At 38.6% G+C, this 24,287-nt stretch overlaps 1 protein-coding gene across 3 annotated transcripts; it reads left to right on the top strand.

Moving 5' to 3' along the window:
- Positions 1 to 23,805, top strand: sun1a (Sad1 and UNC84 domain containing 1a). Of its 3 annotated transcripts, XM_016255209.1 has the most exons (22): positions 1 to 59; positions 7,309 to 7,485; positions 8,986 to 9,185; positions 9,299 to 9,325; positions 9,404 to 9,619; positions 9,799 to 9,903; positions 10,331 to 10,462; positions 12,955 to 13,035; positions 13,777 to 13,875; positions 15,090 to 15,138; positions 15,925 to 15,980; positions 16,069 to 16,217; positions 16,326 to 16,604; positions 18,025 to 18,117; positions 18,328 to 18,401; positions 18,517 to 18,661; positions 19,118 to 19,381; positions 19,477 to 19,561; positions 22,228 to 22,343; positions 22,455 to 22,622; positions 22,950 to 23,042; positions 23,365 to 23,805. In XM_016255209.1, the coding sequence occupies exons 1-22, from the start codon at positions 10 to 12 to the stop codon at positions 23,494 to 23,496; spliced, it is 2,790 nt and encodes a 929-aa protein (XP_016110695.1). In that variant the 5' UTR covers positions 1 to 9; the 3' UTR covers positions 23,497 to 23,805. The 3 variants fall into 3 exon arrangements, with proteins under 3 accessions (XP_016110695.1, XP_016110696.1, XP_016110698.1); XM_016255210.1 differs by lacking the exon at positions 13,777 to 13,875; XM_016255212.1 differs by lacking the exons at positions 9,799 to 9,903; positions 10,331 to 10,462.
- Positions 23,806 to 24,287: the final 482 nt, after the last annotated feature.

The following is a 24,287-nucleotide window of genomic DNA, read 5'->3' as shown; positions in this document are numbered from 1 at the left end:
TTCCATGGGATGACCAGTGACGACACATGGGATCTGGAGAGCTGGGGCTGGACGGTGCTGTGTGTATTACACCTGTTTGTTTGTTTTTCTGTATTTAAGTGTATTGCAGGAAGCCTTTGCTTTGATGCTAGTGCTGTTCTTGGTATTTATTTAAGGCTGGAACTTTAACAGCGGTAAGCTGACGTTAATTATACATTGTCAGGTTACTGTTTAGCAGGTGTTCTGCTCAGCAGCTGCTGTCTGAATGTCCTTTTGTCTCACTGTCAGACCTCAAGCAAGCAGAACGGCTCCAAAGTTCACAGACGTGAATGCTGGGATTGTTCCTAGAGAGATGGCAGTTGTTACTGTCCTTGAACCATTGGCTTGAGTTTAGAAATGGTGGCTGGGCACAGTTAGTGTAAAATGACTAGACCCATTGTTTAATTTTTACTAGATGGCTTTGATTTCTGTTTTTTGAGAGTTGAGTGTTTGGGATTGGAGTTTGTTTTCTCTGTTGTGGAGGTTTAATGTGTACCAAATTCTTCACTTGTCCACTTGGTCTTTTGGTTAGTGAGGTGGGGTTTTTTTTTAGTATTTTTTTTTCCTCCCCTCTCCTGACCCATGGTGGCCCATTCTAAGGCAAACATCACTATATTCATGTTATTAATACTAGTGGTTCTACGAGCCCCTAAATAGTGATCTACCAGGACTTTTTTAAAGGTTAAAGGTGTTGTCTGATGAAGTGGTTAAGAGAGGCTCTCCCTTGTGCCTGTTTCCAAAGCTACACACAGCCTATAGTGCAGGGGTTTTTAAACCAGGGTCTGACTTTAAAAATGTATTTAGTTTATAGTAATGCACCTAGACCTGTCACGATAACAACTTTAGGTTGTGTGCTATATTGCCCCAGAAATAATTGCGGTAAGCTATTATTATTGTCGTTTTTAAAGACCATTTTATGCCACTGAATATATAATCTAGGGCTGGTCCGAATACCTTTTTTTTTTTTCCTTTTTTTTTTTTTCTTTTTTGAGCTTCGAAGCTTCGGTAATAATCAGCACCGAATATTCGAAGCTTCAGAGGGAGGGGGCTGAACATATTTTTCTCTCAACACCATGTCTACACTAGGCTTGCCGCGATAGACGGTGTTGACGGTTATACCAGTGTTAAGCCCCAACACCGGTTATGTCACTTGCCCACCGTGGCACCGATCCCCACCGTCGTTTGGATTTTTTTTATAGTAATAAAAATCTTTTAGTTCAGTAAAAGAACATACTACAATTAAAAATTGAACGAGGCTGCTCAATGCCGCGTGCCGAACAACAGTCGCATCACAGATCAGATTTCATTTCTCCAGTGAGGAGAGTGAGTCGAGCTGAGACAGACAAGACGATGGCGGATGATTTAGTTTCGAAACGAGATGCAAAAGCGCCTGTTTGGCAGTATTTTGGATTTTGAAAAGCCTGTTGACTTTTGCCATTTATCTGAGGTGATTTTGGAAGTTTTTTTTAAACATTCGTTTCTTATTTAATTGGTTCCACATTATTTGCTGATTTTTACTTTTAAACTTTGCGTCATTTATTTTATTTGACATCTAGGTGTATGCCGTGCCTCCAAGCTTTCTTACTCGGTTTGCTAATAAACGTTCTACTTATTTATTTGGTTATATATATATATTATACATGTTTACTTGGCCTATTTCCAGTTTTGCATACCTATTTAAACTTTATGCAAGTTATTTTATATTAGGCATAGCCTGCCCTATAGAATGGTGTATTTGTATTTGTTTTGTTAATAAAAGTTCTATGGTTTATATATAGGCTAAAGTGAGTGACATTGTATTTTGTTGTTGCATTCAAGCAATTGACGCCGACCTGCCGCTAATTCAAACGTGAAAGTAAAATGGGCATGGCGCTTTCAAGCTATTTAAAAGCGACAGATAGTGAAGAAAAGAGGGAAAATTCAAACGAACTAAAAACGAACACTGGCTTTACTCCGAATTGCCGCTATTTCAAAATGAAAGTAAAATGCGCACGCTATTTAAAAGCGAAGGAAAGCTAGGAAAAGAGGGAATGCCCCCATGGTGATACCGGTGTTGTCACACGTCGATTAACTGGTGGGAAAATTTCCTCACCGTCACAACCCTAGTCTACACCGGACGCCGTGGCAAAATACAATAGAACCTATAATGCTTTCTACACTGGATGTGGCGCGACAAATTCCCGAAGGTAAACTGCTGCTGCGTTCTATTTATGACGTACTGACACAAATTTCAATCGATTTTCAACGGTCGCTTTGTTGCATTCAGTGTAGACCGACTTTAGCTGTTGCGGCGCGACACGACAACTGTTGCATCCGGTGTAGACACGGTGTAATAAAGGCAGGAATCTCTGTGTCTGTCTGTTTGTATGGATTTTTATTATATTGAGAACAGTTCTTCCAATCGACTTCACGCATGTTAAGATAAGGCATGTTATTCGCAATTATGTGTTGTGGCTGGGTTGTTATAGGTCTGCGTGACTCTCGATGTCTTAGGCCTAATTGAACGGAGGAATTATGGTATTCTTCTGTAGCCAGACGACGAGTAACTTTAACTGTTGTTCATGTGAACTCAAAGACAGTTATAAGAGTTGATGTGACAAATACATCTTTTGAATGTACTGTGTGAACTCATTGCCCCGTTAGCTCGGAGAGCTTTATTTTCCCTCTAAGTTTTGCCAGTTGTTTTGTTTATTGGTCTAATTCTTGTTTCTTGGGTTGCATTGGTTAGTCACTCAATTAATTCTCTTGTGCTTCGTTCCCCCCTTCTGAATTGTTGTATTGATAAGGAGTTATCATAAAGTAAGTCTGTTTAGTTGTGCTATCTTACAATCAATATATAGTAAATGTAAGTTAAAGTGTCGCCGATGTAACCGGTTAAAACTAGGAGTGGCCTACACTTCCATATGACGACAAACTTTTAATTTAAGAATATTTAGATCATGAAAATGAAGTATTAGAATATATAAATATATATTTTTTTTTGGTAGAAGCATTTATTATTTTTTTTATTTGAACTAGCGCATCATGACTAGGGCTGAACGATTTTGGAAAATCTAATTGCGATATTTGAGAATTTTTTTTTAAACCAAGATTGCGATTTTTTTTTTTTTTTCATATGCAATTTTTTTTTTTTTTTTTTTTAAGCTATTTGTTCTGTAGTATTCAACAAAGACAAGCTATAAATCATTGTGTAGTATGCTCAACACACTATTAGATTAAACAAATGTTATTTTCTGTAGGCCAGGCCTATATGTTACGATGAAATTAGGTGATGCATGAATTGATATGAATGACATTTTTATTTAACAACTACAATCACAGTATATTGACTGATTTGTTGAACTTCCAACCTTGTAAGCATGTAGTAATTGTTTAAATAAGCTTGGTGTAAACATTAATATGAAAGTCAGTAACACATCACACGAACTAAAGTAGTTTGCAGAAATATAAAAACAAATCTGTTGCTTTACCACACTACTTTAGGTCATTCAAAGTCACTGTAATAAACATATGTAAACATGTGCACTGCACTTTTTAAACACTGTCTGTTAACTTTAGACCAGTGGTTCTCAAATTTTTTTGGTCGTGCCCCCCTTTAAACCTATAAAAAAAACCTTCCCCCCTTTCCTGAATCCCCATCCCACCTCAGACTACCAAATAATTTCACTTGGCATTCCAAAGGAAATCCTGACAGACCAAGGTACCCCGTTTATGGCAACCCCAATCATACTTAGCTGGAGAATACCTTTCTACAGAGAACACAAAGAAGAGGACTTTTGTTCACTCCGTTGTTGCACCTTGGAGGTTTCTTTCTCACTGTGCACCAATAAAAGCTCCTCCGGGGGAATTGAAGCACTTGTTGTTTGTGCCTCATTCATGATTCTGCCACACTGAAAATAGATGATTAAGCAGTTTGTTTATTCAATTTATGCCAAAAAACAGGCAAACAGTATTATTATTATTATTATTATTAGCAGTATATATTACAACAGGGGTGCCCAATCCTGTTCCTGGAGATCTACTTACCTGCAAATTTCAGTTCCAGCCCTGCTCCAACACAGCTGTCTGTAATTATCAAGTGCTCCTGGAGAGATTAAATAGCTGGTTTGGCTGTGATTGATTTAACTTAACTTTTATGATTATTATTCTCTATCCTTTTTTTTTTTTTTTGTGGGTTTCATGCTGTCCACTAAGGCATAGGACACACACAGGCTTTCCTCCTCACCAACGACATTAAACGCGTGTCTACACCGACGCGAGTGGCAAAAACCATACAGTAGAAACCATTATAATCAGTGACGCTTGTGTACACTGGATGCGGCGCGACACAACCCCACATTAAACTGATGCCTTGTTCTATTTATGACGTACTGACACAAAGTTAAAATGATTTGCAACGGTCACTTTGCTGCGTCGTGTAGAGCTGTTGCGGTGCGACGCGACAACTGTAGCGTAGTGAAGCCGAGAGCAAGATATGCCTCATCATATTTTCTGCATTTAGCTTGTGAATGACCACCACCTGCCTGGGTCTGTGCGACTTCATCTATGGCTTTTCTCTTCCCTTTCACAAACCGATCCATCTCCCATTCTAAGTTACGTCCTTTGGCTGTTTAACGTTTTATTTCTTTTCTTTTTCTGCTGATGGCCCGCGCTCGACTTGAAGCAGCGCTGCTTAGACCGATGGGTGTGTGTCATCAAAGTACTGCGAGAGCTATAAGAGACCAGACGTCTCCTTATGCTTTCTCTCGCCGTACTTTGACATGGACCGATCTGATCTTCAAGTCGAACACACCTCTTTACTCTCGTGTGTCACGTGACCGTGTAATCGCAGCCTCTGCGATTGAAAAATCGCGTTATTTCATATCGCGATATCGCAAATGCAATTAATCTTTCAGCCCTGCTCATGACTATACCACGCTATGTATGAGAGGCTGCAAAAGACCCAGGCGCAAGTGGAATGTACAAAACATGGTGACATTAGCCTAATTTAAGTAAATGTAATGGGCGATTATATTGAGTCACCAAAAATTGAGGTAATGTACAGGTGCATCTCAATAAATTAGAATGTCGTGGAAAAGTTTGTTTCAGTAGATAACCGCAATATCGCAATACCGCGCTATTGACAAGCAAACCGCAGAGGAATGCAAGAACCGCAGCAACTGATTTTTCCGTGTTTTATTTTTTCGTAAGGTTATGCCCTTCTCGATTTACACCATGCATGTGGACTGAATATTAAACAAGTTAGTAATGATAACATAATGTGTACCATGCTGATTTGTACAGAGGCTCCGTAGATTTGCACTTAACATGCCTAAACCGACTGAATGAGAGAGAGATCGACGGAGCACGTGCGATTACTTGCGTCTGTCCTCCAGGCTGAGTCATATATATTTGTGAAAATAGGTTGTCATGTCCAAGGAAAGTGAAATCTGTCTTAGCACCGACACATAGCTGGTCAGCAGAGCCTTCTAAAGGGGCGCTCAAAGTTAAAATGATTTCAACAGCGTGTTTCATTACGTCTCTTTGAATGAATGAATGAATCAGCGTTTTTGAACGTGTAGTTGAATGACAGCCACCACCTTGTGGCGCAACACTAACTGCACTGACTGACAGCCGTCTAGAACGCGCGCGCAGGAGGAAATATCATTGGAAAGTCTCTTGTCCAGTCAGATTAGAAGATCAGATTACAACTAGGCTAACTGGTATACATATAGGCTAACGATAGCCTAACAATCTTATTGTCAGGTTTATGTAGGTGTATATTTATGGTGGGAAAACCACATACCGCGCTATTGAGCCACTCAAAATTACCGCAAGGGAAATTCCCTCACTGCGACAACCCTAGCTACAGTTGTCGTATTCCTCTTGTTATGCCACTCCTGAACCACAGACAACGTCAGAGGTGTCTTACCTGGGCTGAGGAGAAGTAGTACTGGACTGTTGCCCAGTGGTCCAAAGTCCTCTTTTCAGATGAGAGCAAGTTTTGTATTTCATTTGGAAACCAAGGTCCTAGAGTCTGGAGGAAGGGTGGAGAAGCTCATAGCCCAAGTTGCTTAAAGTCCAGTGTTAAGTTTCCACAGTCTGTGATGATTTGGGGTGCAATGTCATCTGCTGGTGTTGGTCCATTGTGTTTTTTGAAAACCAACGTCACTGCACCCATTTACCAAGAAATTGATTCTTCACTTCATTCCTTCTGCTGACCAATTTTTTGAAGATGCTGATTTCATTTTCCAGCAGGATTCGGCACCTGTCCACACTGCCAAAAGCACCAAAAGTTGATTAAATGACCATGGTGTTGGTGTGCTTGGCTGGCCAGCAAACTCGCCAGAACTGCGTGTGTTTATTAGTCACGTTGATGCTGTGTTCTGTTCCGTCTCGGAGCGCATACACAGAAAGCCTCCTGAGGAACAGCGCAAGTTCTCTTTCGCACTTTTAATCGTTTTATCTCGATTTATTGTATTTACATAATCATTTGAGGCCGAAATCGAAACTATTTCGATTAATTGCACAGTCCTAAGTAAGTATTTTAATTTTACATAATTTTATTATTGACTTCAACCCATAAACCCCCCCCCCTTTTTTTTGAAACTCAGGAATAATCCAATGATATGAGAAATTGACCAGATTTGACCCCTTCCTTAAGACATTGTTCAGTTATTCTATTTCTAGACATTTGTCAGAAAATAAGTGTGTGAAGTCTGTGCATTAGAGGTCTTCACGGGTCCACTTGGATCCGAAAAACCAGAGGTCCGACCTGAGACCCGAGTGGTTTCGGGTCCAAAACTTGGAGTACTTCGGACACTGGTCGGGTTAGGTATTAGCGGTCTCGGGTAATTTAAAATAAACATGCATTTTTCCAAATGGACCCAAGTAGACCCGAGTTCTTTTAAACTATCCCGAATGCGTTCTAAGGAATGTAGTGTTACAATTGCAAAACTATTTTATTGAAGTTGTGGTGAAATAAGTTTGTGTGTGTGTGCATACAGAGGGGGAAAAGAACATGCTTTCCATTGATATAAGGTAATTTGACATTTTTATCATAGTCATTTTTGTTTGCTTGGTGTTTGTGGTTTCTGGTGTCTTTTACTGTTGTAGGGTGTAAATGGATGTTTGAAATAACTTGCTGAAGTGATATGTAACTAATGAAGTTAACAGACCTGCAACCGCATAGCTGTGTGTTTACATAGTCAGCCAATCAGAATCAAGCATTCAACAGCCCTTTGGTTAAACTCTCTCTTCTATGGTAGCTGATCCTAATTAGTCTTAATTAGTGCTTTTTGTCTCCATCAGTTCCAGCTACTCATCTTCAGCACAAGACTTTGAGAGGGAGCTCAGGATTGGGCCCGTCTACGAGTCACCCAGGATGTCCAGACGCAGTCTCCGTCTGCACACCAACACAAGTCATTATGGAGATGACGGTCTGCTTGACTCGTCTCTAAACCACAGTGCCTCCTTCAGCCGTGACCAGTGAGTGCAGTTTGTCCATGAAACTCAGCAGGGGATTATTAAGCAAAAATTATATAAGAATTAGGCCATTAGTGCCATATTATAATGCAAAATGCATTTTCTTTTCTTTTAAGGAATTTTAGTTTGACCTTTAATGTTGGCATAAAGGAACAGACAAATTAAATTATTTAACTAAGTGTAGAAGAGACAAAAAAAGCTACCATTTAAATTACTTTTGTTTTATGTTTCCAGTGGCCAAGTAACTGAAATCTAATGCAGTTGCAGAATTAGCCACACACACAGATGCAGCTACTTTGTGTACACTAGAGGTCCTCTTGCCATCATTATTAAAGGGGTCCTGTTATGTCTTTTTACGAAGTCTAGATTTGGTTTTTGGGGTGTACAGGAATAGGTTTTCATGCTTGATTGATCTCTCTTCCCAGTCTGTCTCAGGTGACCTGTTTAGTGCCGGGTTCAATAAGGCCCCTCTTTCCAAAATATGAAATCTGCTCTGATTGGTTAGCTGGCCCACTATGTTGTGATAGGCGTACCGCACGTTTCATCTGCTCAGGTGTAAATATTAACAATGGTGTCAATTTTGCCTTTTGTTGTAGTTCTTGAAGTGTTTTCTGTTAAAGAGAATATCTCCCTTTGGGGTGGACTTTGAGCTTTGTAACCTTGCAGATCTTTTTTACACTCAAAAAGCAGCATTACACAGTTGAAAGAATAATAGAACCCCTTTAACATGATAATTCACTTGAAAATGAATTTCATTTACTCACCCTAAAGTCGTTTCAAAACTGTTAAAGAGTTTCTTTTGCTGACCACCGAAGATATTTTGAATGTGGGTAACCAGTTTCTGGTCCCCATTGACTTCCATAGTATGGAAGTCAGTGTGGACCAACAGCTGTTGGGTTACCCACATTCTTTAAAATTTCTTGAGTGTTCAAGATTAGGAAAAGTTGTGTAGTGTATTTCAGCTTTGTCACTTGTTTAAAAAAAAACACAGCTTTGTAAGAAAGTTGATGAGGACGATGAAGATCTCAAAGATGTTTATTGCAGAATGAAGGAGTCGGAATGAACCACGAACATCCTAAGCTCAAACATTTTATACACTTGGTTTACTACCCTCAATGTAAATGAAGTTGCTTCTGTTGTTACAGCTGTGGTCTATGTTAATTAAGTTCTGACACCCCTATGTCTGAGGTGGTTCTCAGTGTCTCACACCTGCTCCCATTCTACAATTGGTCACCATTTGCTCAGGATGTGGTCATCCCAAGGGATCTACAAACAACATAACTGTTGACTTTCTTCTTCTCTATAATAAAGCCATTTTGGGAAATGAGCATGATCAAACATATTGTGGAGTGGAATCTGGGTCAGGGCAGACTATAGATTCTTACAGCTTCAATGCATTAACAATATTGGCTAAAAAGGAGGAGGCATCAGGAAAATAAAGCCAGCAATATTTTGGTTCCGTTACCGTCCTCTCTCTCCTCTTATTCTGTCTCTGTCTTGCAGGACACTGAAGAGCAGAAGAGCTCATCACTCTGTTTTAGGGACACCACAGATTGTTCAAACTCCGAGGTCTGCCTCAACGTCAATCCTGCAGGCCCAAAACAGCACACTGAACAGCTGTGCGCCCAGCAATGCCTCTCTGCTGTCCTCTTTCTTAGACGAGTCCTCCATACAGCAACACACCCTAGTCGACAGCTTCTGGGGTCAGTGCCAGCAGACCTTCATGATCACAATGATATGATACTCTGAGTTGAAATGAACAGATTGGTGGACAACTGAAGCATTGATTTGATTATTTATTTTTTTGTAATATTAGGTTTGGATGAAGACTGTGATGTTAAGGGTAAGTGTTTTTTTGTTTGGTTTTTATTTTTTATTTTATTTTGGAGCTGTATTTATTTTGATTGGATTTTTATTTTAGATCAGACAATCATTGCACACCACAGCACAGTGGAGGCCAAAACACAGACCTCTACAGCACAGAATGGCTACATTTGCAAAGACTGCCCCAATGCCTCTCCATCCAAGAATAACAGTTCCCTTCATGATGCTACTGGGCATCAGGCGCCACCCAGCACAGCCTCCTATCCAAACACTACGTTGTACTGCAGGGACAAGAATCGCAAACACAAGCCAGGTGAGACAGTTTGATAACGCACTATAAATCTGCTGTTTCCCCTTTTCCTGTAATGTCAAACACCTTGCCTGATGGGGTCAGGTTTCTCCTGGTCTTCAGAAATGGGCTCTGAGTCCTTCAGTTCTTTGGATGTGGAGTATTGAAGGGAAAGTGCCGGCTTGACTTCATTGTGTCTGCAGGTTTGCTGGGGAGGTTGTCTGAGACGTGCCTGCATAACAGAAAGAGAATTGCTGCATTTGTAGTGTACATGTGCACAATACTGATGCAGACGGCTCTGCTCAAAGGTATCAGCCTTGGTTAGTCTGTCGTTCACCCCTCCAGGCTGTGGGGTTCCTCACTAGATGGTTTATGGCTGTTTGGGTGTCTGTCTTTTCAACATGTCACTGTCCGAGTGTGAAACTAGCCTATGTTCAGATTAGGTTCTCGAGTACAGTGACAATATTGGAAATATTTTCCATAGTATCTTCATTTTAAGATGCATTTTACATCTTAAAATGAAGAGACCCGGATAATTGTTTGGATGGATTTGGATTTTAGTACAGATCTGCACACTGCATGCATGCAAAGCAGCCTGCTGGGTAAAGATGTTCTCCACAACCACCGTCACTCACTCTGTCTCTGTTCACAGTCTTTTCTGACCACTCTCACTTTCAGATATCTTTGATCATAAGACCTTATGTGTTGATTTAATATCAGTCCATATCTCTCCAGGCCTGCTGTCATCAGTGTTGCAGTGGTGTGTGCGAGTGTGTAAGGGAATCGCTCGCTCTACAGCCACTGTGCTGAGGAAGACACTGCAGTCTGTGCAGCAGAAGAGAGCAACCTCCGGCTGTGCTAACGGAGGTATCGCTTCCTCTCAGACCTTCTGGTGCCTGGATATTATGTCCACTTATTAACCGAACTACTGTTCACACTGTACAAACAGCCAGAAACAGGCAATTTCTTATTCTTAAGCAATAACTTGTTACGCTCATGATGTCACATTTCAAGAGAAAATCATTAACTTAAGGAATTTTGAGGCTGTTTTGTTGTAGGTTTTCTAGAAATGTTAGATAGTTCTTAACTAGGCTCTTGATTGGTGACCGACACATTTGTTCTCAGCAAATAGTTATTAAAGAAATTGAATTGGTGAACTGGGGCTCCAGCCCTCTACGAACACTTTGGCAATTGAATCGCCATTGGCTAGTACATTTTTTTTTTTTGTTTACTCGCCAGACTTGTGTGTGTGTATATGTATATGTATATGTATATGTATATGTATATGTATATACATACACCGGTATATGTATGTATGTGTTTGTAAAATGGCACCGTTTTATAAATATTTGAAAGTACACTCTTAACATCAGTCAGTCAAGCATTATAATATGATAATCAATATTTAATGATAGAACTTTAGTAATTGGAATTAAAACTTGATAGCCATGTATGAATGCATATTAGTCATTTTAACGGAACTTCGGACTGGGGGTGGTGCTCTTTTGGTCATTCAGTGTTTCTGTAAAAAAAAAATTAAATTGGGGAAAAACTAACAAAAATACTGATTAGATAATAATGATACGAATTCTACTAAGAACACTATAAAACGCACCAAGGATTAATGAGCTACTGGATTCATGAATATTAATCAGGTTGTGTGTGTTTGCTCGAACTGATTTGCTGAAATCAAAACAGGGACGATAATAGTTGAGCGCCAGCCAATGAGATTGCCGTTTGCGCATTAGTTCCGCCCACTACCGGAGAAAGCGGTAGTTCTTAAAAGCTGAAGAATTCCAAAGGAACTCCGTTATTTTGACAGCAAAATACAACAAAGAATATCGTTTACATGTAGCGCGTCATTTCTCTCTCTCCCTCTCTCGCTGCGTGTGTGTTAAACAGCGACGGCGAGTCGTGCGCTTCACACTAGAGTTTATGGTACGTTAAACAGGTGCGTTGCACGTCCATTCAGATGAACTGAAAAACGGCACAGATCGCTTGGCAGAGAGTGAAACTCTGATGCTCTCAGTCAGAGAGTGTTCGGCGAGTGAAAATATATCTGAGCTAAACTTATACTTGGCCTCCAACTCACACTGGCGAGTAAAATATGAGAATTTATTAGCTATTGGCTAATATTAGACATCATTTAGTCGCCCAGAGTGAAGATTTAGTCGCATATGCGAGTGATTTACTTGCAATGTAGAGGGTTGGGCTCAATTAACGCTAGAAAACTATGTAAAAATTGAATCATCTGGCCCTCAAAACAAATGTAGTTAAGGAGCCCTGATGTAAATAGCCCCTTTCTGGTATCCTTGCAGGCATCATACAAAAGATATCTGGTTTGCCGGTATTCCGTCAACTTGAAATTGAAGTTGCAATAACAGATATAACTGTTTGTAAACCAGGTTAGTAAGTGGGTTATCACAGTGGTCTTATATTAAGTATAATGTTAGTCACCCTAAAGGTGAAGTGCATCTTCTGTGTCACTTACGGAATTGAATGCAACTTCCAAAACCCCATGGAGCCCATTTTATTATTATTTTATGACACCATATGAACACAAGTGTTCACACTGATACTAAAATGACCATTCGTAAAAATTATCATCATTCTTCCTCTGTACTTGGTAAGCAAAATATATACAGCCCTTTCCATGAATAGGATACAAAGTGGGCCTGAAAATGATTTGTGTGCATAATTCAAGTACATTTAACCACAATAAATTGACAGACATCGCATGTTTAAAACTACTTTCTTTCCACGGCATGTTGATTTTAATGGTAAATTATTTAGTTAATTTACTTAAGTTAAAAAAATAATGGAACTCTCTTGCTTTAGCTGCAGATCTGTTTCTGGTTGAGGACCCCGTGTGACAACCACTAGTCTTTTTGTTTTGTTTGTTCGTTTCTCCCCCTCCTTCTCCTAGGTTTTGCATTTGAGCACCTGTCTCTTCTTTCTGTCTTTGTAATTTTAGTCCCTTAGTGGAAGTCTGTCTCAGGATTGGCAAATGCAACTCATCTTTGGTTATCCCATTACACCTGAACAGTCATTTCTGATGAACCCTTCTCACCCTCTCACTTTTTATAACAGGCCACTTTAGTCTCTTCCATGGTGTTTGACCTCCTACAGCCACTGTAACGTACAACTTTTGTTCTCCTTCCAGATGTTTCTTCGAAGCATGATTACACTGTGCATAAACAAATGCACCTGTCCACCATGAGCACTGCCTTGGTTACATGCAAATCTCTCTTGTTGGAGTCTGTCTATGCAGAGCTGGGATTGGAGGAGTGAAGAAGACCGGTACAGAATTGTGAAGGACTCTTGGCTTTATCTGATGTTTGTTCTGTTTTTCATCATAGGCAATGAGAAATACTACAGCAGTATGAGTGTTAAAGAGGTAGTGCTGCAAAAGGAACGACCGAAGATCAGCGGCGTACTATGTAAGTACACATACTTCACTTTCAGATATTTTTCCACTTCAAATCATTAGGCGTTCATATTTAAAGTTGTGTACTGTAAGGAACAAGGCACACAGGGTTGGAACGACATGTGGGTGAGTAAATTATGACAGAATAACAGCATTTTTTTGGTCCGTTATAGTTTTAATTGTGCCTATTAATCATGCTGCCTTTTTAAGATACCTTTCCTTTGGTTAAACTATAAGGTAGTATTGCATATTTCCATTGAGAATGCATTTGTAAACGTAAATCATAATTGTAATCAATACACCAAATTGCCTATGCATTTCGCATGAGTAGTGCTATTTTTCATGCCACTGTTGGCTGCTTACGTGGTTTCAATTAAGTCACGATTGCTAATTGATTTATTGGCCAGTGTTGGGGATCTGATTTTCACCGCAGGGTATATATCAGTGTAGATTTAAATACAAATTAAACGGCCATCTAAAAAACTGACTGACTTGTTTGATTGCGACCATTAGAAGGAAGCTGCTTAGGTAGAGTCACTAGGTATTGTAGTTGCATACCCTGATGAATAATAGCAGAATGATTCATAAATGATTGCTCTAGTAGATGCACAGTACAGGCTCGGTGTTTGCACACTTTTGCCTACAGCATCGGTTTAAAAATGTCTATTGATTAGAAGCACAACAAATGTTGAGGGAGTAGAACTTTAACACGCAATTTAACGTGTCATTTTCAACCGTGCACCGATTCTGACAGGTGATGACTGCAAAGGGAAGCACAATTTTGCAACGGACACTCATTCTTCCCAGGAAGAGAAACCTGTAGTGACCTTATGGTCACTCATAGTTTCCACAGGTTATATAATCATCTTTCTTACCCTCAATCTTTGGTCATTCCAAGCTTATAGTTTGGGAATAGTTGACAAGCCAGTTAATGCTGCTGTGAGCTCCTTCCCTGCATTGATGGTTTTCAGGTTGTGGTCAGGGCATTTTCTCCCCAGCAGGTGTGGGTTTGTCTCTGTGAAGAGCTTTCAGACAACTTTGCATGGCTTTTCTCTTTGTTCAGCTTTCTGCGGCTCTGATTCCATTTGACAATCTCTTTCCTTTTCACATGTAGTTATTATAACTCTAAGCATCTTTTCTTGTCATGCATCCTATTTGTTCATGCATATTAAATACATTCAGGCAATAATCCTGTTAGAGCTCTTGTTTACAGTTACAATGGGGTCCTGAAATTACAAAAGAGCACCCAGCGCATATTGAATATTTTAAACGATTAAAGCATTGAAGTAAAATGAAGAGAGATTCAATATGCTGCACTAGTGAAGTCAGTAATCAAATGTAAGCAAATTAGTGACATTGACCTAGTGTTTTTTTTTCTTGTCCAGATTGTTGTCAGATTTTCCTCCATTGAAGCGCAAGTTGTTTTTTAACAAGGTTTTTATAACTTTTTTTTTTTTCTCGCATCATGCAACCCTCTGTCTGATCCTTAGATGGCATGACAGCAGAAAGGGCCTGTTTATTTCGAAGACATTTATGTAAACCTCTTTGCATGAGAAATACTGCATTGCTGCTTTCAGTTTTAAACTAGTCCATCCCTTTATTTCAGCCTCTATTTCAGAACCAGGTGTTTTAGCAGTTTATTTGCATAGTGCAACTCTTCTCAAATGCAACTTTTCAAAAGGTCAAAGAAAATGATAACATGAGCCCTTTTAAAGCATGCAAAATAACAGAAATGTGGAGAAAAATTATCACCTTTTCACTCTTTTTCACACTTTTAAATAAAAAAAGAAAAGTGTTGAATTGAAGAGTTTTTACTAGTAGTCTCATTACCTCTAGACCCTACTGTATGTATTTCATCTACTCCAATTTTAGGAGGCTTGTGTTTTTATTTTCAGGATGAATGCTACAAGATGAAAAATTTGAAATTTGTCAGCTTTTTGCAAATCTCGTGTGTGACCTCTCGCTGTACACCCTACCCCTGCTCAGTGCCCTAAAGAGTATGTGCTAATCAACACTTCAGTGTTTTTTTTTTTTTCTTTACTCATGCTTTACTCTGTATGTTTCCAGGGAAGACAACCTCAGGAAGCTTCTTGTTGCTGGTTGATTTCTTTGCAAAGTGAGTTTTGCTCTCTTTTCCAATCAGTTCTTTCTGTACCTATCGGTGTCTAATGCACATCCAGTGTGGTTACATAAGTGTTATTTAACACTTGATTCATTGATAACAATTTCAACTGAAATCTTCACCATGATAGAACACTTACCCTATGTTTCTCAACTTTCTTGATTAAATGACTACTAATTAAATTTAGGAAAACTCTGATAACCGGTCCGATAACTGGCTAGCTTTCATTTTATACGAAATTGTATTATCATTGAAATTTTCTGCGAATTGTTTACACTTACTTGCAGCAAATGGACCATTATTTAACTCTGATCTATGTTCTTCCAGCGTGTGCCCGATCTCATTTTGAGTACTAATCTTTTTTTAGTTTTATTTGACATTGTCAGTTCTGCTCAAAGCAACAGTAAGTGATTCTCAAAAACTATCAAAGATTTAAGTCTCTTAATCACACTGAATGGTCACACATCACTATAAATACAATATAGCTAGATCTAAAATCTGTAGGATCACTTGTTATTGTTTTGTACTGGCCAGCCCCAAAACTTGCTATTTGGTCAGGCACGAAGGCATTATTGAAATACAGTACAACTTTAAAATGTGTGTAGTTAAATGTGCTATACAAATAAATTTTACTTCATTCGTTAAATAGACAGTCCATAAACTTAATTGGTTAATTTCTTTAATTGGAGAGCCAAAAGCCATACCGGGAGCCAAAACACTGCTAGTGTGTTAAAGTATAATGTCACACAAATTTTAACCTGTCTTCATCCTCTCTTCCAGGTGTCTCCCTATGCTCTCGAAAGTCCTTTTTCTTGTACCTTTCCTTCTGTTTCTTGGTGAGCTTGATGTTCATGAGTGATTATTGGTCTAAATGGAAATAAGGTCCTGCATCCTCATGCGTTTCTTCTGTGTCCTTCCTGAAAGCTTTGTGCTACTGGGGGCCGTCCGGACTGTTAGCCATGCTGCCTTCTGCTAATGTGATGGTGTGGAGAGACGCTTCCCATGTCACCCCTCCATCCACCTCCATGGGCGACTCGGAGGAGAGACAAACTCCCCCTGACACACACACTCAGGTTGTATTTACCCTTAGGATTTTACTAGTGTATTGTAACCTGCTGAATTAGCTTTCTTTCTACAAATACCAAAATATTAAGTTGACTGTCTTCTCTCCCTCTTCACAGAGGCCCTCAGTTCTGTCGTTGTCGTCGGTAGAGGCGGAGAGGTTAATGCGTTTAGAGGACAACTTGTCTCAGCTGTGGGATCGAGTAACGGGGGGTTTGCTCAGGCAGGAGGAGCAGCACACTGAAGTGCTCAGTCTGTATAACACGCTGCGCTCAGAGCTCCACACAGAGAGACTCACAGACCGAGAGGGTCTGGGAAAGTGGATTGGAGACCTGCTGGAGGAGCGATTCAGCCTGCTGAAAGGCGAGGTGCAGAAAGAGGCCAAGTACACGCACCAGGTAATTAGTAAATCTGGAATTAAAGTTCCGTTGCTACGACTGATTTCCGTCAGTTCATTAAGACAGTCACTTGCTTCATTCCTGAATGATTCTGCCGCTCGAACAAATCAATTGAATGAATGATTCGGTGATAAAATCAGTGACTTGCCGCCACCTGCTGGCGGATTTAGTTTCATTTTTGGTGTATAATTTGTTATTTGATCATTTCTGTATTCAAAATTGTATATTTAAAACATTAATCACCACTTGAATTTATGAATTTAATTGCGCTCATGCCACCTCTGAGCCTCATTAAACATCTGAATGTACCTACAAGCCATTTTTGTGTTCTTCTGTGCCACCTCTGTAGTACAAATGTATTAATACTAATTTCATATGATTAACTTATTTGTCTTATTCTACTTATATTATTGCAGGGGTTAAAGCAAAAAAATATATTTTGACTGAAATTTCTTCGACCAAACCCCATTCCTTAGCCTTACCTGTCTGTCACACACCCAGTTTAAGAGCAGTTTTTTTCCCCTTGTAATTAGGAGCGCTTGTCCTCCTAATTTAAGAAGTTAGAAGCACCTTCTGATCAATCAAAACTTCTGATCAAAAATTAGCCTTCCTAATACGAGGTGACATTTGACTCCTTAAAGTGACTTACAGGAGTATTTTCTTTTTGCCTTTGTAATGGCATTTTCATCTGTCAAATTCAAAAATGTTTCTTTTTAAAATTTCTATTTAAAACTATGTAGAATAAGACAAGTTACCAATCATATGAAATTAATATTAATAAATTAATTTGTACTACAGAGGTGGCACAGAAGAACACAAAAGTGGGCTTGTAGGTAGTCTAGGTACATTTTCAGATGTTTAATGAGGCTCAGAGGTGGCATGAGTGCAATTTAAATTAATAAATTCATGTGGACATTAATGTTTTAAATATGCAATTTTAAATACAGAAATATGATCAAATAACTGAAATTATACGCTAAAAATTAAACTAAATCCGCCAGCAGGTGGTGGCAAGTCACTGATTTTATCACTGAATCATTCATTCAATTGATTCGTTAGAGCAGCTGAATCATTCAGGAATGAAGCAAGTGACTGTCTTTATGAACTGATGGAAATCTGTCGTAGCGACGGAACTTTAATCCCCGAGTAAATGCTCGTCATTTAAAACAATTTAAATTTGACCATGATGTGGACAACTTTTACCAAACATTAGAAGAGGTAAGGCAGATATTCTGTGTTGAAATGAACATGCAAACATGAGTCACTGACAGAAATTGAGATTAACATTTAAAATGCAGACCAAAGAATTTTGGGGTGTCAGGTTGTTTTATATTGTTCTCAGTTTAAAGACCTGTTTATTGTCAGTTATATATTATGTAATATCTTGATGAACAATCTTCAATTCTGTCTCTGTCTGTAGCATCAGGAAAAGCATGCAGAAGAGCGTCAGTCAGAGAACACTCGACTCGCTGAAGCTGAGGCTCTCCTTCAGACGTTGGCACGCAAAACTGAGGTGCGACAAATTATACAAGGAACACACAAGATGCTTTCTTATCAGCATGCAGGATTTAGTTTATTTAGTGGGAGGCTCTAAACCACTGATGTGAGTTATCTTTGGGCCAGAGTTCACAATTTTTTTTTGAATGTGATATGATTTCTGATTCAGTAATCAAGTGAGTCAGCTGTGCAAATTCAGCTGTATTGATTGACTTGTTTAATTTAGGAGTTGCAGAGAAAACAAGGCCCTGCTTTTAGAAAGATTCCTGAGGCTGAGGCGCCTGCCCCTGATCCTCACAGGTCATTATCTTAAATCTGGTTTAAACCGTCAACAGTGTTGTGTCTCAATCATTAAAGTAATATTCAAGGTACTTCATGTAAACTGGTGTAGTAATGCATGTCTGTTCCTCTTCAGTGAAGAGGCTGAGAGCAGCTCCAGTGAGGATTTGCTGGCAGAAGTGAAGCGGCTAGAGGACACTTTGGAGCGCATCAGAGACGATGTGCAGGGGCTGATGGGATGCAGAGAAAAGTGTGAGCAGCTGGACTCCCTTTCAGTCTCGGTAAGTGCTCTGTTGCCATTTCAGTTCATCATCTGTAGTTTTTGCAGTGTCTAATTTTCATACCTGGCATTTTAACATCCTTATCTAACCCTTATAAAGCATTTAAATAATTTTTATCCTGGAAGAAATGCATTTCTAAAATAATTAGAGAAAAATTCTAAGACTTAAAAAAATATTTATATAAAAAAAAATAAGCATCTTAATAGTCTTGCTACATTTTTAGAGTTATAACCATTCACTTATTAATGATAAGTTATTAATCCGATACAATATTGTTTTATAAGCTTATGTACCACCAGGTGAAAACTGGAATGTGTGGCAACAGTCCTGATGTTTGCATCCACATATAAATGTTTAAAATGAGATTACTACTAAATGGAATATTCCAAAAGCCAGATTTTTTTTTTTTTGCCATCTGTTTGAACAATCTCGTAACTCCTGGATCTGCTCTTGCAGGTATCCGAGCAGGTGGAGAAGGAAATCAGGTCTCTGTTTTATGGCAGCGACAAAGCAGAAGACCTGGAGCTTCCTGAATCTCTCTTGCAGTGGCTTTCTGATCACTTTGTGAGCACCACTGAACTGCAGGCTTCACTCAGCGCTCTGGAAAGCAGCATTCTGGGTAACCTGTCCCTTCAGGTAGAGGAAGGCCAGTCACCTTCTAAAGAGACGATCACCCAAACTGTACGACAAGCCACAGGGGAGGCAGGCCTCTCCGAGGAAGTAAGCTATTGAGAACTTGTCTTGGAGTATTTTAAGAAATGAATAACTCTTTGTATAGATATGTAATGCTACTTTTGTGTTTTTTGTCTCCACAGCATGTACAGTTGATTGTCAACAATGCGATGAAGCTCTATTCAGAAGACCGCACCGGTCTGGTGGACTATGCATTGGAATCTGGAGGTATAGTAAAAGTCTTATCTCTGTGGCTCTAGTTTGTCATTTTTACAGTTGTTTGTTTAGCTGTAGGAATGTAAAACACAGAATTAGGGATTGCATGCATTCCATCTAGCAATATGTGTTGACGGTGCTCTGTAGATTATTTATAAATTGTAGTCCGTTACTGATTCCATAGTACATGACAACTTGTATTTATTAGAGTGATCCACTGCATTACACATTTTATGTAATATAATCAGATTACTTTTAAAATACATTTTACCTATCTTTTTAATCACATTGATTTAAGGTGCATTCACACCCGTCTTATTTGGTTCGATTGAATCGAACTCAAGCCACTTGTGCTTTTAGGGGACACTTTTAAAATTCATCTTAACCTACTTTGAGTAGGCCTATTATTCATTGTCATTTTTCATCATGCCATAAAATATTTTTGATACAACAGACTTTGCATTTAATGTGAATTTAATAAAAACATTAAGTTACTAATTACAACACTTTCATTGTACTGAAAGAGAGCAAAGAACATTTTCACTTCAGTGCTGCGAGTTCAAGCACTCTCAAAAACTCCCATTATAATCACTGAAGCTGTTTACACCTGTGAAATGAATATCTTGCTTGCATTCGTACGCACATCTGCAATTTGTTGTTTCTGATGAGAGAACTTGCCGGAGAATTCAGTCAGTGAGCGCGCACAGTGAATAAAACCGCGAACGGCTCTGATTGCTCATTGCATTCATAAGCTCAACAGACTCGTGTGTGTGTGTGTGTGTGATTGGTTATAATGCACAGTGCTGTAAAAACGTGTATGTCTCTGGCTCTGCGCCAGCCAGTGAATGCAGATTTGAATTTAGCGGCTGGGGGGGGCAAGCTTGTTGATATGGGGGTACTGGCCCCCCTTCCTTCCCAGAGCCGCCCCTACACCCTAGGCTGTAAAATTGTTGCGCATTTTTCAGTGGAACGTTGTCTGTCTTTGAATCTAATAAAGTCTGTATGCTACATGGAGAAAGCTATAATATAGATCGTGCTTGCTCTTTCCATTTGCGCGTTTAAAAAAATAAATAAATTATCGAACCTCAAACTCATCTATGCCACTTTGTTCATTCTTGAAGTAAACTTTTGCCCGTTTGGTGATTTTAAATAAATTTGTTTTGGACTGCCATTTCCCTGCTTTACATGTAAATAAGAAATAACATGAAATTGTGCCATTTAATGTGTTTGGAAAAACAAAAGCCTTCCAAAGACAGTAATGCATGGTTAAATAACCCACTGAATGATAATTCAAACAAAAATGAATGTGTGCATTAGTAGTTGATGCAGTGCTGAAATGTTGAAAAGCACTTTTTAGAACTGAATGAATCGAAATGATTTTTGTAAATCCAGTGGTCAAATGCTGTGACCTGTCAAATTACTAGTTTGAGTGAATGTCCACAAATCTGGAAGACTTTCTGAATTTATATATGCAGTATGCTATTTTAGAAAGGGAATTTTAAAAGATGAAAGTACTAAGAAGAATCAATAAGTGCTGAACTATTTCTGTTGTGCGAATAACATGTAATCGTGTAATTATAAAAAAAGTAACTGTAGTCTGATTACAAATATTTTAAAGTGTGATATAATTTAACTAAGTACTTAATTTTTGGAATCTGATTATGTAATCCAGATTACATGTAATCCATTACTACCCATTAATGTGTGTGGATATTAGATGAGCCCCATAAAAACCTACATTACTGTGTATTCTTATGCCACTTTGTTCATTCTTGAAGTAAACTTTTGCCCGTTTGGTGATTTTAAATAAATTTGTTTTGGACTGCCATTTCCCTGCTTTACATGTAAATAAGAAATAACATGAAATTGTGCCATTTAATGTGTTTGGAAAAACAAAAGCCTTCCAAAGACAGTAATGCATGGTTAAATAACCCACTGAATGATAATTCAAACAAAAATTAATGTGTGCATTAGTAGTTGATGCAGTGCTGAAATGTTGAAAAGCACTTTTTAGAACTGAATGAATCGAAATGATTTTTGTAAATCCAGTGGTCAAATGCTGTGACCTGTCAAATTACTAGTTTTTGAGTGAATGTCCACAAATCTGGAAGACTTTCTGAATTTATATATGCAGTATGCTATTTTAGAAAGGGAATTTTAAAAGATGAAAGAACTAAGAAGAATCAATAAGTGCTGAACTATTTCTGTTGTGCGAATAACATGTAATCGTGTAATTATAAAAAAAGTAACTGTAGTCTGATTACAAATATTTTAAAGTGTGATATAATTTAACTAAGTACTTAATTTTTGGAATCTGATTATGTAATCCAGATTACATGTAATCCATTACTACCCATCAATGTGTCTGGATATTAGATGAGCCCCATAAAAACCTACATTACTGTGTATTCTATCATCAAGTAGATGAGTTTAAGAAGGGTAGTTTGTGGGCCATGGTGTGACTTGAGCATACGTTTTGTTTTTTGCTTGTTTTCCTCTTTCTCTCTCAATGGTGCAATTTTTACCTGGTGCATCTTTTCGGAAAATAGCTTTAATACAATAGCTGTTTGTTTGAACTGGTTGTTCATCTGACTGGGAGAAAAACATGCTATTTGCATGCTATTTGATAACTGGGTGTATTGTGGTGAATTTGAATGTGTGTGTGTTTGTGTCTGTAGGAGGCAGCATCATAAGCACACGTTGTTCAGAGTCCTTTGACACCAAAACTGCACTGCTGAGTCTGTTTGGGCTTCCAATGTGGTACTTCTCCCAGTCACCTCGTGTAATCATACAGGTTTGATAACTTTCACAATTCTGATTTTCATTCATGTACATTTATTTTTAAAGTCGAGCATTAATTTAATGGTAGTCTCTCTCCATTCTTTCTCTTCATTTGTCCCTCCAGCCAGATGTGCATCCTGGGAACTGCTGGGCATTTAAAGGTTCACAAGGTTATCTGGTGATCGGGTTGTCCATGAAGATTGTGCCTACAGCCTTTTCTCTAGATCATGTGCCCAAATCTCTGTCGCCCACCGGAAACATCAGCAGCGCCCCACGGGAGTTCAATGTATTTGTGAGTACACTTGGAACTGAAATCGTATCGGGGTTTTCACATTTCTTGACTAAAGAATATATTACCAAGATTTTTATTTATTTATATATATATATATCATAGAGATTGCACCGTCAAAGAACCGTTTCTAGAAAATAAAATATTGTAGAGTGGAGTAAAAGTCAGTGTTCAGTGCCACATGATCCTTCAGTAATGATGCTGAAAATTCAGATTTGTCATAACTGGAATGAAAAAAGTCCTAATATTTTGAGGTTTTCCAGGTGTCTAATATTTAAGATTTAACTTGGGGTCAAAGTAATATATTTTTTGTTCTCTGTTCTATGAAAGGGTCTTGATGATGAGCAGCAGGAAGAGGGGCAGTTGCTTGGACAGTTTGTTTATGATGAAGATGGAGATGCTCTTCAGACCTTTTTTGTATCTGTAAGTATCACACAAGCACAATTTTCCTGTGTATTGTGATTTCTGTTGTTTAATGCATTTAATCACACTGTAGCTGCATGAAAATCAAGATGTAACTGACTAATGGCTTCTTGTGAATTGTTTTTTGTTGTTATAAATAAATAACGACGTCAATACAGGAGAAAAAAAATGTAAAAAGGAGGAGGCAGCTTGTCAGTGTGGACGTTGTAATTGTCATCTACCAGCAGTAGCTAACAGGGTCATGCTAACCAGCAAATATTTATTTGTAATCATTGATTGATTGATTGCCTAATCTTGTAATTCTGTCTCTGTCTTCCTCAAGGAGGAGGTCCCGAGAGGTTTTCAGATCATTGAGATGAAAGTGCTGTCTAACTGGGGTCATCCCGAATACACCTGTGTGTACCGTTTCCGGGTTCACGGGAAGCTTCTTGATGAAGAACTTGCAAGCAGTTAAGACTTTATGAACTCCTGACAGTCTGTCACTCATGCACTGAAAAAAGGAATTGAGCTCTTGAGAATAATGTGCCATGAGTTACACAGTTGGGCCTGGGATGACCTGAGGACATCTGATAAAGGATCGCATGCTGGTACATGTACTGTTAGGCCTGAGGGCCAGATTCAGCACTTGCACTCTTCTGAAGCATCACACAGCTTCCACTATTGTCAGTCATCAGGGTTATGCTTTTTTTTTTTTTTTTTTTTTTCTGTCGTTATTATATAATTGTTATCATTATTATACCCTATTTGGCAGGATTGTCACCAGCAAAAAATGCATTGACAGTGCTGAACTACAAACAAACCAGTGAAGAATGTATTTTAGACTAAATGTGTATGTTGTGTAAAGTTCCTCAGCTTTGTTGGGTTTTTTTTCCTTTTTTGTTTTTTTTTTCTTTGTTTTTTGCTAGCTAATATGTGCTCTATTTTAAGAATGGCTAGAGAAAAATCGCTATTTATTTTTGTGTATTTAAGTTGATATAAGTGACTTGGATTGTGTATTTTTGTAAATGCTTTTCATGATCTTTAATGCAGAGGATTTTGTAATTGCCATGTCTTCATAGGTTGGCTTTTCAAATAAAATTCAATTTTTTTTTTATTATTTTAAAGAAGGTTTGAATGGGTTTATTATAGGGCTGGGACGATACGCTAATCCGCTGATTCAATACTATCCCGATACTTGTGTGCCGATTCGATATGTATTGCAATTTATATAACTATTGTGATTCGATATTACCATTTATTTATTTC

The sequence above is a fragment of the Sinocyclocheilus grahami genome, unplaced genomic scaffold, assembly GCF_001515645.1.
Source record: "Sinocyclocheilus grahami isolate Dianchi unplaced genomic scaffold, SAMN03320097.WGS_v1.1 scaffold1321.1, whole genome shotgun sequence".
NCBI lineage: Eukaryota > Metazoa > Chordata > Actinopteri > Cypriniformes > Cyprinidae > Sinocyclocheilus > Sinocyclocheilus grahami.
The sequence above is the reverse complement of the archived record's forward strand: the minus strand, read 5'-3'. Positions and strand labels throughout refer to the sequence as shown.